General features: G+C 48.0%; 2 protein-coding genes across 2 annotated transcripts in view; both read right to left on the bottom strand.

Moving 5' to 3' along the window:
• The window catches only part of LOC126108344 (uncharacterized transmembrane protein DDB_G0289901-like), a 58,213-nt gene extending 52,242 nt beyond the window's left edge, over positions 1 to 5,971 (bottom strand). The window contains exon 1 of the mRNA XM_049913559.1: positions 5,047 to 5,971. Within this exon, the coding sequence (XP_049769516.1) occupies positions 5,047 to 5,971 (925 nt within the window). The remainder of the gene's footprint in view (positions 1 to 5,046) is intronic.
• Positions 5,972 to 5,987: 16 nt separating this feature from the next.
• On the bottom strand, positions 5,988 to 12,622 carry LOC126108343 (uncharacterized transmembrane protein DDB_G0289901-like). Its single transcript, XM_049913558.1, has 2 exons — positions 12,608 to 12,622; positions 5,988 to 7,601 (listed from the first exon to the last, which is right to left on the bottom strand). The coding sequence occupies exons 1-2, from the start codon at positions 12,620 to 12,622 to the stop codon at positions 5,988 to 5,990; spliced, it is 1,629 nt and encodes a 542-aa protein (XP_049769515.1).
• Positions 12,623 to 17,270: the final 4,648 nt, after the last annotated feature.

Here is a 17,270-nt window from a genome sequence, read left to right as displayed (position 1 = left end):
CTGCTGCGCACACGGTACTGGGTCCAGACTTGTTAGAAAAAATCACAGTATATGTTGATGACCTGGTAATCGCTACTGCTACTTGGGACGAACATCTGGAATTGCTGCATAGAGAAAGAAATTTAAACAGGCAGGCGTGACAGCAAATTTAGAAAGGTCAAAATTCGGACGCAATAAAATTAAATTTCTTGGACACGTTATCACGCCGCTTGGTATCAGCCCAGACAACAAAAAACTAGAGGCGATCCGAGAATTCCCGAGCCCCCGAACTAAGAGACAATTGAAAGCGTTCATTGGACTTGCGTCTTTTTTCAGGAGGTTTGTACCCAATCAGTTGTTAAATGACGAGTCATTGTTAAATCTACTGCGAAAAAATGTGCAGTGGGTTTGGGCAGACAGGTGTCAGCAAGCTTTTGAAGCAATTAAAATCGCCCTCCTGAATGCAAATATTTTGCAGCACCCGGACCTATCAAAAGATTTTTGTCTGGCGCCGACTCGTGTTCCTATGGCTTGGGAGCGCGCCTGTTGCAGTGGGGGGAAGGCAACGACCCGGCCACAGTAGAGACTATCGGCTTCGCCAGCAGGACTCTAACTAGCTGCGGGAGAGCCAACTCGGCAACCGAACTGGAAGCGCTCGCCGTAGTCTGGGCTGTGAAAAAGTTTAATTACTATCTGTATGGAAAAGAGATTAAAGTGTATAGCGACCACCAGGCGTTAAGTTTTTTGATGCCATGCAAGCTATTCCATACCCCACTAAGGAGATGGATGATTACATTACAAGAATACCGAATAAAGATTATGTATATAAAAGGCCCAGATAACATAGTAGCGGATGCTTTGTCGCGACTGCCGGTAGGATTACCGCAGTTAGCAGAAATGCTAGAACAATCCGCTGAGTATAAAGTGCTTCTGGTACGAGACAATGCGTACAGGAAGGATTTTCTATACATGTGTAAAAATGTGTCTGAACTACAGAGATCAGATCCGATGTGAGCAAAAATCATTAGTAACGCTGAAAATGGTGCTAACAATAGAGATGAGCAAGGTTTTAAAACTGTGGACAACCTTTTCTACCATAAACTTAGCACGAAAGAAGACTGCTGGGCAGTATGCATACCTAACCAGTCCGTCAAAGTCGTAATATGGCACACGCACTTGGCATGGGGCCATGCAGGGATTGGGAAGTGCTCAGAACTGGTTGCCAGATACTGCTGCTTTCCCTGAATGAAACACCAAATTCAAGTAACATTTAGGACTTGCGCTATATGCCAGAAAGCAAAACACTATATTAGGTCCACAAAATTTGAACTTCATCCCATAGTTCCACTCTGGCCACTTCAATTACTATCTTTGGACGTAGCTGGTCCCTATTCCATGGCCAGGGGAGGTATGAACTATATACTGGCAGTGTACGATATTTTTTCCAAATACTTGACAATTTATTGTATCAAATCAGCTACTGCCAAAGGCATAGTCATACGGATCAATCAAGAATACTTGCCTCAAGTGGGGAAACCTGAAGCCATAACAACTGACAATGCCACTTATTTCACGGGTCGCAATTCGAAAAATTATCTACAGGAACAAGGTATACAGCATATTCTGGTATCCTGGTTTCACCCAGAAGCGAGTTCAGTCGAAAGAGCATTCAGAGAATTGAATAAGTTCCTTAGAATTTACATTGGAAACCGACACACAAAATAGTCTGAGTTGGTACCTAAATTTGTCGAAATCCACAATTTAACAGCCCACTCAAGTACAGGATACCCACCGGTAGAGATATTGAAAGGGGTTGATGAGACAGGGAATGAATGGCTCGCGCCTCTCCCGAGACTACCAGCCAGGGCGGAAACAAGAGAGGTAAAAGATAAAAAAGGTATGGGACAACTTAACCTGTTGTGCCGCAAAGAGAAAAAAGAAGTACGACCGAGGTGTAACTAACAAACAGAAATACAATGTAGGGGACATGGTGCTTATTCGTAACCACCCCAAATCCTCAGCCACCATAAAGCAAAATAGTAAGTGGCAATTGATATATTCAGGGAAGTAATAAAGGTGCCACACGAATGTAGGTGTTTGTTAGCGCACCCTCAGACGGGGAAAATAAAAAGGTTGTATCCACGTAAAGATGTGAAATTATTTATTCAGTGACCTGTCAGATGTAAATAGTAGCAGTAAGAAGATTTCAATTGTGCTTTAGAGCATAAGTATGTTAGCTTTAAGAAAGAATTTGCGTGTATTTAAAATTTTTAGAAAGCAAAACATTTAATAGATAAGCTTAGCATGAAATCAGAATCAATACACTGAGCAATAGCATGCAAACTGAAGATTTTGTTTACAGACAATTAGTGTCAGTAAAATACTATATGATCATCAAGCAATGAACAATCTGTTTTTAAGGTAATGAATAATTTCTTTAATCATTTTTCATTTGCAGTCAGTATGTACAATTAATGATGAGATTTCATATAGTAATGTAACAGGTGTAATTGTGTTTGAATTAAGGAACCCTGAGAGAGTCTCTACCGGACAAAGAATGACTTTGTAGTACAAAACAATTATGTGATGTAATGTTACTGCCAATAGTGATCTGAGAACGACACTGGAGCGGAATTCAATCAAAGACAAACCCGTTCCGTGTAACCTACGCTTTGTATGTATCGATGCTTCAATTGAAGCCTGTGTACTTGGTACACGTTCTTGAATATTAATTACGCGGTACGCGAATCGAGTCAATCTATGCGGAAACTACACCATAGTCCTATAGGACAGATCATTAAAAAAATTCTAAAACTAAATGAAGTATTTATTGAGCAATATGCCCAAGTCCAGCTGTCATGCACGTGGTAAAATCTGTTTGCTAGATGAGTGATAACCCGGCAAGCAACACCGAAAAAGGAAAAGAAAACTATGTACCAAAAATTACACACCTTTAAATAATTACAAAATAGCCATATATGTCTAGTAACAATACTAAAAGTGTGTAATGACATGGTAAACACAATGGACTCAATATTGATGAGAGTCATTATGCAAAGAACAGTTGATATGCATTAAAAATAAACTGTGTGCCTAAATAATCTAGGAAAGGACGGAATATTGAGTGTAGCAGGGACAGAAAATGACTGTTGTATCAGCACCAATATATACGTCGGAATAAGTCGAGTGTTGAGTGACTAACTGTCATAGTGCAGTGCTCAATGAACAATAAATTTACTGTGTGTAAAAACGGCAGTTAGTGATCCGTTCGGAGTCGATTCAAACGAACATCGCTCGACGGAAACATTTAGTGTGTGTGATCCGAAACATTTTCGCGTGTTGAGAGACGCTCTGGCAGCGTATGGACCGTTTTACTGCAAACCAGGCGAGATGACCATGGCTCCGGCGCAGTTTTCCCAGGTTTCCTGACCGCCCGAATGGGGGAGCCAGAAAACTGTAATGACCCTGGCACTAGGTTTACGGTCACCTCGCAAAGTGTGAGAAAACCATAAACAGTGCAAATAAAACTATAGTGCAAAAGAGCAAACAAGTGAATAGTGAATATTCGAAATAAGGTGAGAAACAATGACGAAGCTGACGTTAGTGGCAGAATATTGCCGAACATTCTTAACGTTAGTCAATTGCTGCCTGGGGGCATTGAACGTCTCCTAACAAAACACATATTATATGTGGTAAAGAAGGAGAAAAGAATAAATGAACTGGATGATTGTAATTGCGTGCACAACGATTGTGTGAACTTTATGTAGTAGAAAGAAACCGTAGTGTGCCATGTTTTATACTCGTATATAATTATGTACCAATTTTTTTTAAAGATAATATCAGTGTCGGCGAGTACTGAAACCGCCACAGACGATACTTATAAAATATCAAACAAAGATGAGAATATGTCACGACGAGTATAAATACTAGTGACCGAACATTAACTTCTCTGTCGTCGTCTTGGAGTTACGTGAGTAGGCAGAGCCTGTGACGTTATATTGTATGCTTGTGTAGCATTCTTTTGTCAAGATTGAGAGAAGCACGCCATTAGGTACTGATTTGTAAAGGTATGTAATAATTTAATTTCTCTAAATATTTTGAATAGAGTTACTTAGTGAAAACTTGCATTATGATTTGTAATAAGCTTGCCTGGTATTTTACCCCATCCCTTTAAGGCATTTTCAGCTATTTAAGTATTATTCGTGGTGCAGAGCTGAGCTACGAACGAACGAGCCGCTGCCGCGGCGCATTCAAACTGCATCAAATGAAACCAGCCATACCGCAAAGAAGCGGACAGGTAACAGTGGACTAAAATTATTTGTTTCAGCTTTCGGGATTGCAGAGCAGAGCAGCAGATCTTATGATGTGTTTTACAGGTGGACGCGGGCTGCGGATGATATATTATTAACAGTGCAAGAAGATAATTTACCTTCATAACGTAAAAGAAATCTTGCTGTGCGCAGTTCTGGTCTGGCAAACATTATAGTAAAAAGATATTTTTCTCTGATAATAGTCTCATGTTCTCGTGTTAGTCGTGGTACTTATTGGTGTTTTACTGTTAACAAAAATCCACTGCAAAATTTTGATGTTGAACAAACATTGCGTACTGTAACATCAGTATTGATAACGAAATAATTTTCAGTAACCTTTTCAATAACTGTAAAGTAAGGGAGATATGTTGAACTTTAGAGCGAGTTACAGTAACGAAACAAGTTCCCTTAATAGAAAACCAGATCCAGAATAATAAGAACATAATATATTTTGTTTTGTTGAAAATTAATGATCCAAAGAAAGTCACAGCACAGCATCCCTGAAAAGTATTTCAGGTCTCTTTTCGTAGCAACATATTTTACCTCATATATTAGTTGTTACGCGAGGAATAACAAAGCAGAGAGCAAGCGAAACCTTTTTCTCTCCACCATTCCTTTTATTCCTTCCTTCAATAAAGAGTGCCTCCTCAATGTCCAATCCAGTTCCGTTTTCTCTTTCTGATGACTTTCAGGACTTGTTCTGAAATACAAAATTTTTAAAGTACAGTTAAACGAAGTTTCTGGTTAAATAAATTACTCATTGTAACTGAAACTTTCTTGCGCCATCCACTCCTGCCGCGGCTCCCTCCGCCGTCCACTCCTGCCGCAGCTCCCTCCGCCGTCCACTCCTGCCGCGGCTCCCTCCGCCGTCCACTCCTGCCGCGGCTCGCTCCGCCATCCACTCCTGCCGCGGCTCCCTCCGCCGTCCTCTCCTGCTGCGGCTCGCTCCGCCGTCCACTCCTGCCGCGGGCCGCTCCGCCGTCCACTCCTGCCGCAGCTCCCTCCGCCGTCCACTCCTGCCGCGGCTCGCTCCGCCGTCCACTCCTGCCGCAGGCCGCTCCACCGTCCACTCCTGCCGCAGCTCCCTCCGCCGTCCACTCCTGCTGCGGCTCGCTCCGCCGTCCACTCCTGCCGTGGGCCGCTCCGCCGTCCACTCCTGCCGCAGCTCCCTCCGCCGTCCACTCCTGCCGCGGCTCCCTCCGCCGTCCACTCCTGCCGCGGCTCGCTCCGCCGTCCACTCCTGCCGCAGCTCCCTCCGCCGTCCACTCCTGCCGCGGCTCGCTCCGCCGTCCACTCCTGCCGCGGCTCCCTCCGCCGTCCACTCCTGCTGCGGCTCGCTCCGCCGTCCACTCCTGCTGCGGGCCGCTCCGCCGTCCACTCCTGCCACAGCTCCCTCCGCCGTCCACTCCTGCCGCGGGCCGCTCCGCCGTCCACTCCTGCCGCAGCTCCCTCCGCCGTCCACTCCTTCCGCGGCTCGCTCCGCCATCCACTCCTGCCGCAGCTCCCTCCGCCGTCCACTCCTGCCGCGGCTCGCTCCGCCGTCCACTCCTGCGGCGGCTCGCTCCGCCGTCCACTCCTGCCGCGGCTCGCTCCGCCGTCCACTCCTGCCGCGGGCCGCTCCGCCATCCACTCCTGCCGCAGCTCCCTCCGCCGTCCACTCCTGCCGCGGCTCGCTCCGCCATCCACTCCTGCCGCAGCTCACTCCGCCGTCCACTCCTGCCGCGGCTCGCTCCGCTGTCCACTCCTGCCGCGGCTCGCCTTGCCGTCCACTCCTGCCCCGGCTCCCTCCACCGTCCACTCCTGCTGCGGCTCGCTCCGCCGTCCACTCCTGCCGCGGCTCGCTCCGCCGTCCACTCCTGCTGCAGCTCCCTCCGCCGTCCACTCCTGCCGCGGCTCCCTCCGCCGTCCACTCCTGCCGCGGCTCCCTCCGCCGTCCACTCCTGCCGCGGCTCGCTCCGCCGTCCACTCCTGCCGCGGCTCCCTCCGCCGTCCACTCCTGCTGCGGCTCGCTCCGCCGTCCACTCCTGCCGCGGGCCGCTCCGCCGTCCACTCCTGCCGCAGCTCCCTCCGCCGTCCACTCCTGCTGCGGCTCGCTCCGCCATCCACTCCTGCCGCAGCTCCCTCCGCCGTCCACTCCTGCCGCGGCTCGCTCCGCCGTCCACTCCTGCCGCGGCTCGCTCTGCCGTCCACTCCTGCCGTGGCTCCCTCCGCCGTCCACTCCTGCTGCGGCTCGCTCCGCCGTCCACTCCTGCCGCAGCTCCCTCCGCCGTCCACTCCTGCCACGGCTCGCTCCGCCATCCACTCCTGCCGCAGCTCCCTCCGCCGTCCACTCTTGCCGCGGCTCGCTCCGCCGTCCACTCCTGCCGCGGGCCGCTCCGCCGTCCACTCCTGCCGCAGCTCTCTCCGCCGTCCACTCCTGCCGTGGCTCGCTCCGCCATCCACTCCTGCCGCAGCTCCCTCCGCCGTCCACTCCTGCCGTGGCTCGCTCCGCCATCCACTCCTGCCGCAGCTCCCTCCGCCGTCCACTCCTGCCGCGGCTCGCTCCGCCGCCCACTCCTGCCGCGGGCCGCTCCGCCGTCCACTCCTGCCGCAGCTCCCTCCGCCGTCCACTCCTGCCACGGCTCGCTCCGCCATCCACTCCTGCCGCAGCTCCCTCCGCCGTCCACTCCTGCCGCGGCTCGCTCCGCCGTCCACTCCTGCCGCGGCTCGCTCCGCCGTCCACTCCTGCCGCGGCTCCCTCCGCCGTCCACTCCTGCTGCGGCTCGCTCCGCCGTCCACTCCTGCCGCGGGCCGCTCCGCCGTCCACTCCTGCCGCAGCTCCCTCCGCCGTCCACTCCTGCCGCGGCTCGCTCCGCCATCCACTCCTGCCGCAGCTCCCTCCGCCGTCCACTCCTGCCGCGGCTCGCTCCGCCGTCCACTCCTGCCGCGGCTCGCTCCGCCGTCCACTCCTGCCGCGGCTCCCTCCGCCGTCCACTCCTGCTGCGGCTCGCTCCGCTGTCCACTCCTGCAGCGGGCCGCTCCGCCGTCCACTCCTGCTGCAGCTCCCTCCGCCGTCCACTCCTGCCGCGGCTCGCTCCGCCATCCACTCCTGCCGCAGCTCCCTCCGCCGTCCACTCCTGCCGCGGCTCCCTCCGCCGTCCACTCCTGCCGCAGCTCGCTCCGCCGTCCACTCCTGCCACGGCTCGCTCCGCCGTCCACTCCTGCCGCGGCTCCCTCCGCCGTCCACTCCTGCCGCGGCTCCCTCCGCCGTCCACTCCTGCCGCGGCTCGCTCCGCCGTCCACTCCTGCCGCGGCTCCCTCCGCCGTCCACTCCTGCCGCGGCTCCCTCCGCCGTCCACTCCTGTGGCGGCTCGCTCAGGCGGGCCCGCAGTGGTGCGGGCCGAGCACAGTCGCCTCCGCACTCTTTCCTCACTCGAGCTGCTCTGCCTCCCGACTCTGCGACACAGACTCTATATGCGCAAAGATAAGCAGCGGCACAGCTACTGCCATTTCGTCGTTGCTATCGATACAGGGGAGTAAAGTTCCAGCAATTGACTGTAATTACATTACAATTAGTATCTACTGTATACTGTGGGAAACATACTGAAGCGCCAAAGAAACGTCTATAGGCATACATATTCGAATACAGAGACATGTAAACAGGCAGAACACGGCGCTGCGGTCGGCAACGCCTGGATAAGACAACAAGTGTCTGGCGCAGTTGTCAGACCGCTTACTGCTGCTACAGCGGCAGCTTATGAAGATGTAACTGAGTCTGAACGTGGCGTTATACTCGGCGGACGAGGGTACACCCACTCGCGTACCCTCATTGGCTGCAGGGTGCAAAGCTTTACATCTCGTCTCGGGCCGCCGTCACCGACACTGGACTGTTGACGACTGCGAACAATTTACCCGATCGGACGAGTGTCGTTTCAACCTGTATCGAGCGGATGGAAGTGTACGGGTATGGAGACAACCTCACGAATGCGTGGATCCTTCATGTCAGCGGACGACTGTTCGTGCTGGTCGATGCTCTCTAATGGTATGGACGTGTGCAGTTGGCGTGATATGGGACCCCTGTAACGTCTAGATACGACTGTGACAGGTGAAACGTACGTAAGCATGCTGTCTGATCACCTGCATACATTCATGTCCATTGTGCATTCCGACGGACTCTGGCAATTCCAGGAGAACAATGCGACAGCCCACACGTCCAAAGTTGGTACAGAGTGGCTCCAGGAACACTCTTCTGAGTTTAAACATATTCGTTGACCACGAAACTCCCTAGACATGGACATTATTGAGCGTATCTGGGACTCCTTCCAAAGTGCTGTTCAGAAGAGATCTCCACTCCCTCGTACTCTAACCGATATATCGACAGTCCTGCAGGATTCATGACGTCAGTTGCCTCCAGCACTACTTCAGACGTTAGGCGAGTTGCGGCTCTTCTGCGTGCTCGCCGCAGCCCTACACGATATGACGCAGGTGTACCTGTTTCTTTAGCTCCTCAGTGTCGTATGGCAAGTCATAACCTTCGGGTCTTTGAACAAGGTACGCTTACAGGTCAGTATCGTTGTGTCACTGCACTTCTTTCCCGTGCCTGATTTTTCAGCGCTGCATTCGGACCTGACTTTATTTTTGCGGATGACAATGCGTGACCGCACGGAACAACTCAATCGGCGGAGCTGGACTGTATATGTTAAACTGCGATATAGTCGCTAAGAAAGGTGCTTCTAACAAATACGAGCTACACTTTTTTTACTTGTGACCTATCGAATTTAGAGCAGGTGTACACCAAAGAAATTTCCTATGTACACATCTGTAGATTTGCAAAGACTTATCTTGCATTTATTTCTCTGCATTCATAGTGAGAATTATATATATATACAGCGTGTTACAAAAAGGTACGGCCAAACTTTCAGGAAACATTCCTCACACACAAAGAAAGAAAATATGTTATATGGGCATGTGTCCGGAAACGCTTACTTTCCATGTTAGAGCTCATTTTATTACTTCAAATCACATTAATCTGGAATAGAAGACACAGCAACAGAGCGTACCAGCGCGACTTGAAACACTTTGTTACAGCAAATGTTCAAAATGTCCTCCGTTAGCGAGGATACGTGCATCCACCCTCCGTCGCACGGAATCCCTGATGCCCTGATGCAGCCCTGGAGAATGGCGTATTGTTTCACAGCTGTGCACAATACGAGCACGAAGAGTCTCTACATTTGGTACCGGGGTTGCGTAGACGAGAGCTTTCAAATGCCTCCATAAATGAAAGTCAAGAGGGTTGAAGTCAGGAGAGCGTGGAGGCCACGGAATTGGTCCGCCTCTACCAATCCGTCGGTCACCGAATCTGTTGTGGAGAAGCGTACGAACACTTCGACTGAAATGTGCAGGAGCTCCATCGTGCACGAACCACATGTTGTGTCGTACTTGTAAAGGCACGTGTTCTAGCAGCACAGGTAGAGTATGCGGTATGAAATCGTGGCGGTGAATCGAGGAAGTACAGTACATAATGACGAAACTAAAATGAGCTCTGACATGGAAATTAAGCGTTTCCGAACACATGTCCACATACCATCTTTTCTTTATTTGTGTGTGAGGAATGTTTCCTGAAAGTTTGGCCGTACCTTTTAGTAGTAATTGAATAACACCCAATAGAGAGAAGGAAAAGTAATCTAGAAACCTTTGGGTCCAAACTATACTGCAGAAGGGACACCCGTATCAGTTGCATGTTGCCTATCTAAGTGCTTCTAAGGGCAACAAAAATATTGTCGTCAATATTTCGCGTAACTATAAACCGAATCGAAAAATTTAAAATACAGGGCTATTACAAATGATTGAAGCGATTTCATAAATTCACTGTAGCTCCATTCATTGACATATGGTCACGACACACTACAGATACGTAGAAAAAGTCATAAAGTTTTGTTCGGCTGAAGCCGCACTTCAGGTTTCTGCCGTCAGAGCGCTCGAGAGCGCAGTGAGACAAAACGGCGACAGGAGCCGAGAAAGCGTATGTGGTGCTCGAAATGCACTCACATCAGTCAGTCATAACAGTGCAACGACACTTCAGGACGAAGTTCAACAAAGATCCACCAACTGCTAACTCCATTCGGCGATGGTATGCACAGTGTAAAGCTTCTGGATGCCTCTGTAAGGGGAAATCAACGGGTCGGCCTGCAGTGAGCGAAGAAACGGTTGAACGCGTGCGGGCAAGTTTCACGCGTAGCCCGCGTAAAATTGGCTCATGCCAGAACTGGAGACCCACAGCGCCGACTTGATCTTTCAACAGGATGGTGCTCCACCGCACTTCTATCATGATGTTCGGCATTTCTTAAACAGGAGATTGGAAAACCGATGGATCGGTCGTGGTGGAGATCATGAACAGCAATTCATGTCATGGCCTCCACGCTCTCCCGACTTAACCCCATGAGATTTCTTTCTGTGGGGTTATGTGAAAGGTTCAGTGTTTAAACCTCCTCTACCAAGAAACGTGCCAGAACTGCGAGCTCGCATCAATGATGCTTTCGAACTCATTGATGGGGACATGCTGTGCCGAGTGTGGGAGGAACTTGATTATCGGCTTGATGTCTGCCGAATCACTAAAGGGGCACATATCGAACATTTGTGAATGCCTAAAAAAAGTTTTTGAGTTTTTGTATGTGTGTGCAAAGCATTGTGAAAATATCTCAAATAATAAAGTTACTGTAGAGCTGTGAAATCGCTTCAATCATTTGTAATAACCCTGTACTGCCAGTATCTACTCGCTAAGGGGTACAAAGTTGTGTTGAACGTTTAACACAGTAGAAGGAGTGTCACAGTTGTAAACTGTCTCAGTGTTTTGAGACAGTGTAGCCGGCAGCGCGCAAATACCCACAGCTCCTCCATCGACGCCGCCGGCCCAGCCGCGGTGCTAACGCCGCTTCCCGTCACACCGCACAGCTTCAGTGCTGTGGAGCTCAGCCAGCCCTCGCGTGGGTGGCCGGACCGGGCAGCCGAGTGCTTTGGGCAGTCGGTGTGCAGTCAGCCCTGCTGAGGCAAACCGAGGAGCTTCTCCACTGAGAAGTAGCGGTTCCGGTGCCGGAAACTGGCAGAGGTCGGGGGTGTGTGCTGTGTGGTATGGACAGCAACGACGCCACGGCTTAGGTGCAAGTTATTAAGTGACCACAGACACCGACGACAGCGCAGTCTGGCCGGAGCGGGAGAGGTCTACGAGCTCCGCTACAGATTTCCGCCCATTTGATGACGGGCAGACGGCCGGGACACTTCGCTTCGGCTTCGCACCTCAATACTGATGTTACAGTACGCAATGTTTGTTCAACATCAAAATTTTGCAGTGGATTTTTGTTAAGAGTGAAACCCCAATAAGTACCACCACTAACACGAGAACATGAGACTATTATCAGAGAAAAATATCCTTTTACTATAATGTTTGCCAGACCAGAACTGCGCACAGCAGGATTTCTTGTATGTTATGAAGGTAAATTATCTTCTTGCACTGTCAATAATATATCATCCTCAGCCCGCGCCCACCTGTAAAACACATCATAAGATCTGCTGCCCTGCCCTGCAATCGCGAAAGCTGAAACAAATAATTTCAGTCCACTGTTACCTGTCCGCTTCTGTGCGGTATGGCTGGTTTCATTTGATGCAGTTTGAATGCGCCGCGGCAGCGGCTCGTTCGTTCGTAGCGCAGCTCTGCACCACGAATAATACTTAAATAGCTGAAAATGTCTTAAAGGGATGGGGTAAAATACCAGGCAAGCATATTACAAATCATAAGCAAAGTTAAGTATTACTCTTGATTGCTAAAGTAAAGGTGGTTTTAATTCACTCTGCAGTACCGAGAGATTTTCATCTTTTCCTGCTGCTACCCCCGCGCCGCCTTCCAGGAGGGATACAGAGCAGACAAAAATCATTCATCTGAAAAAGACCAAGTCATTTAAATAATTAGCTGTTGTTGTAGAACTTTTAGTATGTTCCTGATACTGACTTGCTCATTTATTTATTGTATGATCATTAAGTGATTGTGAATATTTTATAACTTAACAATACAGGAAACTACTAATATACTTATTGTTTTCTTTCACAATAATTTAAAACAATTTTAATGGGCATTTTAGTGACTGCGACAGTAGGGGGATTTTTGTTAGTGGTTTTCTGGTGGTTTCTGCATTTGAAAGTGATGAGGAGCTCATTTTGGCAACGTTGGTCGAATCTTAATTTGTTGCTCAAATTCAGAGCGACAAGAATGCCGAGAGCATGTGTCATCAGAATGTCGCTGCGAGAAACGCCGTTCCGAGTCGTAACAGAATGTTTGCGCCCCAAACCTGTTTCCGCGGCATTTCCTATACCGCACATCTTTGTTATTAATTGCTGGTTTATCTTTTTCTGAAGAACTGAAAACCTGTGAACTGAGGAGAAGTGTAATTACGACGAAGAGTTGACGAAACATTTAGCTTCCTTGAGTGATCGATTATGGAAAATTTTGTCGCTTATATCATTTGTCAGTGACGGATGCGGTAGCTACTTTCTGTCGGGATGAACGACGACTTTTGCGATTCGCTCTCCACTCCCTGCGTGCGAGTTTCAGCCGCTGTCGCAGGACAGCGAGTCGTTATCACTGCACGTGAAGAAACCGATGGTCGACCGCCACACGGCGTGTGTGATTGCGAACGTGATAATTACGAAGCCTGAAGGTGACATTTTTTATATGTCCTCCGTTACTACACCGACAGCTACTGAACTGTTTCTATACGTGGACAGAGTCCATAATAAAGCACACGTCATCAGATGTGGGAAGGTGGAAGTGTTATGCAAACACGACGCCACAAGTGGTTAGTGGAAGGCAGTATCATTTTCCAGTAAAGAACACGATAGGCAACTTCATTTGGGAAAAAAAGATAACTTTTGCGAGTTTGTCTGTGGATGCATAAGTGTAAATGTGACTTTATGTAGCGTAATCACAGTTACGTGCGGGCCACCGACGTAATTTATCGTTTACAAGTTTACTGGCTTATTACCGTGCTAAATGTAAAGTCTGACTGCTACCTTTTTCATTTACGTCAGAAAAGAGCCATTACTCGCGAGAGAGTTAAACTGCCGACATTTCGGAGCGCTAGCAGCGGCAGCGATAAAGCTCTGTGGGCTGCAGGAGACGGAGGAATAGCAGGAAGATAAATTCTACATCACTGATATGTCAAGGTGCGATTAGATGTGTTCAGAGTCAATGCAGTGTCATTATGCGAAACCGAAGACGGTTTCACGATTCTGTGTAATCCGTGCTTTCGTTGGAGAAGTATCGGAACATAAGCCGAAGTATGATGTTTCGGCGGGTTCTGTCTCACTTTTGGCTCACTAGCTCACCCACTCCGCTCGCTATTTCGCCAAAACTTAGCCAGAACCCACTGAAACGTCCTACAATACCATTGTTTTCAGGTCTAACTCACTCAATTTCTCATCTTGGAGAACGTAAGAAAATGATGGTGAGCTACAGTAAATGACTCGGTGAACGTAAGAAAAAAAGTGCAAAACACCTGCTATGGAACGCTTTCCACTTCGTCCTCCACTGAGCTTCAGGCCTCTGCCTTCTGTACGTCACCGCATCACGGAGACCCGCCTCTGAGTTAACAGAGTGCTCGAGAGTGAGCCGAAATAAGCCAACACCCACCAGAATTTCTTATAAAAGGAGAATATGGCAATACATTCCATGCCTAAAATTTTCCTAATTCTTTCTTCTTCACCAGCGATAGGATTTTTATGAACTGCTGATTTTTTATGTTGTTTGAGTGATTTCTTCAATACAGTTCTACCACATTCACAAGTAACTTCAATTTTCTGATGTTCGTTTCTACATTCTATACACATTCTACAATATCCTCCTTTCCTATATTCATCCTTGTAAAATTCACCAACGTTCTTTTTCTCTAGACACATACCACATTCCTTTAGCTGTTCCATTTAAAGAATAGAGAATTCAATAGGAAGAAAATAAATAAAATGAATTGGTGAACGAGAGTAAAACGAGTCACTTGCGTGGGTGAACGTAAGAAAAAACTGCAAATGGGCGCACACCCGAGCCCGGCGGGACTCTGACCGACACCCCCGGGATAACAAGGCCGTCCAACAGTGTTAGTGACGTCACACTAAGCGGCCCATAGCCGACGCAGCAGTCCACGGACACCTCCGTACAGACGCGCCTGATGCTAACGATCTTCTGTCCGTCATACAGAGAGGAGCGAACTATAATTCGAACCAAAGACCAAATTATATATATTCTTGTAAACAGCATAAAGGTTCATAACGAAATATCAAATATATATACGGGCAGGAATAGTGTTTATCTTCAGTACCAGAATGAACATCAAATTGTCAGGTTTTCTAAACAGAAAAGCACTTTGTTAGTAACAGACAGCAATAATGAGACTTGCAGTTGGTGATTTCTACGTGGAAAAGGAAATAAGCTGTAGAGAGATTGAAAATGGTAAGTAAAGAGAGCCTCAGCCTTTTGCTCACATTCTTACATGTAATGCACTTGGTTGTTTTTCATTTCCTTACCTTTCATAACATTTTTACTATTGTTTGAAGAAGTGTATCTTCAATAGCAGAGTGAACTTCAAATTGTCAGGCTTTTCTTAAAGGAAAGAGCAGTGCAAGACAGAATCTTGTGTTCAGTGATGTCTATGTTAAAGGAGAATATTTGATATCTATCTTTTGTTTCCATTCTTTATTACTGGGGATACACTTGTAAAAGTTCTTGAAAAGGGCTGTCACCGTGAACATGTGAGTAAATTCACAATAGTCATGTGTTTTATGAGATAAAGCGAACTCTTGTTACCTTATTGTAAACGAAAGTTGTGAGGGTTTTGCTATGAATGACAGTGCTTAAGATAATTTACTTTCAGTGTAATAGCTTGAAAATGTTAAGTCCTGCTGTCAGTTGGCATTTGTCACCACCTGTATGCGAGTTTTGAAGCTAAATAGTGTTCTGACAATTATAAGATAGTGGCAAAGTTCCTCAATCGATTAAACTTATTCCTGCCCGTATATGTAATCGGTATTTCGTTATGAACCTTTATGCTGTTTACAAGAATATATATAATTTGGTCTTTGGTTCGAATTATAGTTGGCTCCTTTCTGTATGACGGACAGAAGATCGTTAGCATCAGGCGCGGCTGTACGGAGGTGTCCGTGGACTGCTGCGTCGGCTATGGGCCGCTTAGTGTGACGTCACTAACACTGTTGGACGGCCTTGTTATCCCGGGGTGTCGCTCTGACGGTGCCCGGCTGCCCGCAGCGGGCTCTGCCGCCCAGCCGCCCACGCACCTCGGCCTCCTCTGCAGCCTGTGGGCGGCAGCTGGTGCAGGTGGTCAGCTGCTGGCGGCAGGCGCTGGCGCCTTCCTCTCGCCGGGACTCGACCACTGGACGCCGAAAGCGAACGACAGTTGCGTTGCCTGGCCACGGCAGTATCGATGGCTATTCAGCTTTGCCCCACAGGGCGAGTTAGCAGCATTCATAAAGTGTATACAGGGTGGTCCATAAATAGTGACCGGGCCAAATATCTCAAGAAATAAGCATCAGACGAAAAAAAACTACAAAGAACGAAACTCGTCTAGCTTCAAGGGGGAAACCAGATGGCGCTGCCATAGGTCAAACGGATATCGACTGCGTATTTTTAAATAGGATCCCCCGTTTCTTCTTACATACTCGTGTAGTAAGTAAATAAATATTAATGTTTTAGTTGGACCATTTCTTTCACTTTGTGATAGATGGCACTGTAATAGTCACAAACGTATAAGTACGTGGTATCACGTAACATTCCGCCAGTGCGGACGGTATTTGCTTCGTGATACATTACCTGTGTTAAAATCGACCGTTTACCAATTGCGGAAAAGGTCGATATCGTGTTGATGCATGGCTATTGTGATCAAAATACCCAACGGGCGTGTGCTATGTATGCTGCTCGGTATCCTGGACGACATCATCCAAGTGTCCGGACCGTTCGCCGGGTAGTTACGTTATTTAAGGAAACAGGAAGTGTTCAGCCACATGTGAAACGTCAACCACGACCTGCAACAAATGATGATGCCCAAGTAGGTGTTTCAGCTGCTGTCGCGGCTAATCCGCACATCAGTAGCAGACAAGTTCCGCGAGAATCGGGAATCTCAATAACGTCAGTGTTGAGAATGCTACATCAACATCGATTGCACCCGTACCATATTTCTATGCACTGGGAATTGCATGGCGACGACTTTGAACGTCGTGTACAGTTCTGCCACTGGGCATAAGAGAAATTACGGGACGATGACAGATTTTTTGGACGCGTTCTATTTAGCGACGAAATGTCATTCACCGACAGCGGTAACGTAAACCGGCATAATATCCACTGTAAGACGTGTATATTTCTATTGTCTATTGTCAAACCACAATTCATGAAAAATGTTTATATTTTATTAATAGGATTAAGTAGGAATAATTAATATTTGTCATGCTGGAAATAATTGTGGTACCAGGGAAAGTCTGCAACAAAGTGTTGCTGGCAAAAGATATAATTTCAAAAAGGGTGGGGAAGACCGCGCATTGATACATTTTGTAATGGTAGCAGGGATTGTCTGCACCAGAAAGCATTGTTGGCGGGAGAGACCGAACTTTATTGTTCGTAGGAAGTCAGTAGTAAGTGAGATGTGAAGCGAGTCGGTAGCAGGTCTGAAGCGAGAGGTTGAGAGGAGCGGTGTGCCTGCCAGCCACCAGCTACGATTTACAAGAGATTATAAAAGGATGTACAGAAAAACCAGCTAACTAGTATCATAAGAGGAACTAACATTATTAAATTATTTTTTTGAGAAACTCAAGACTACTGAAGGTATGTTTGCGCAATGCTAGTGGTAAGATTATTGTAAAAAGTAAGTCCCATTTGAACGTTTGTAAAATCATATCATTCAGAATATAATTAATTCTTGCCAGCAATATTCCATTACTGATTATAATCCATCC

The sequence above is a fragment of the Schistocerca cancellata genome, chromosome 11, assembly GCF_023864275.1.
Source record: "Schistocerca cancellata isolate TAMUIC-IGC-003103 chromosome 11, iqSchCanc2.1, whole genome shotgun sequence".
In the NCBI taxonomy this organism is placed as follows: Eukaryota; Metazoa; Arthropoda; class Insecta; order Orthoptera; family Acrididae; genus Schistocerca; species Schistocerca cancellata.
Note: the sequence above shows the minus strand (reverse complement) of the source record. Positions and strands in the feature narration are given on the sequence as shown.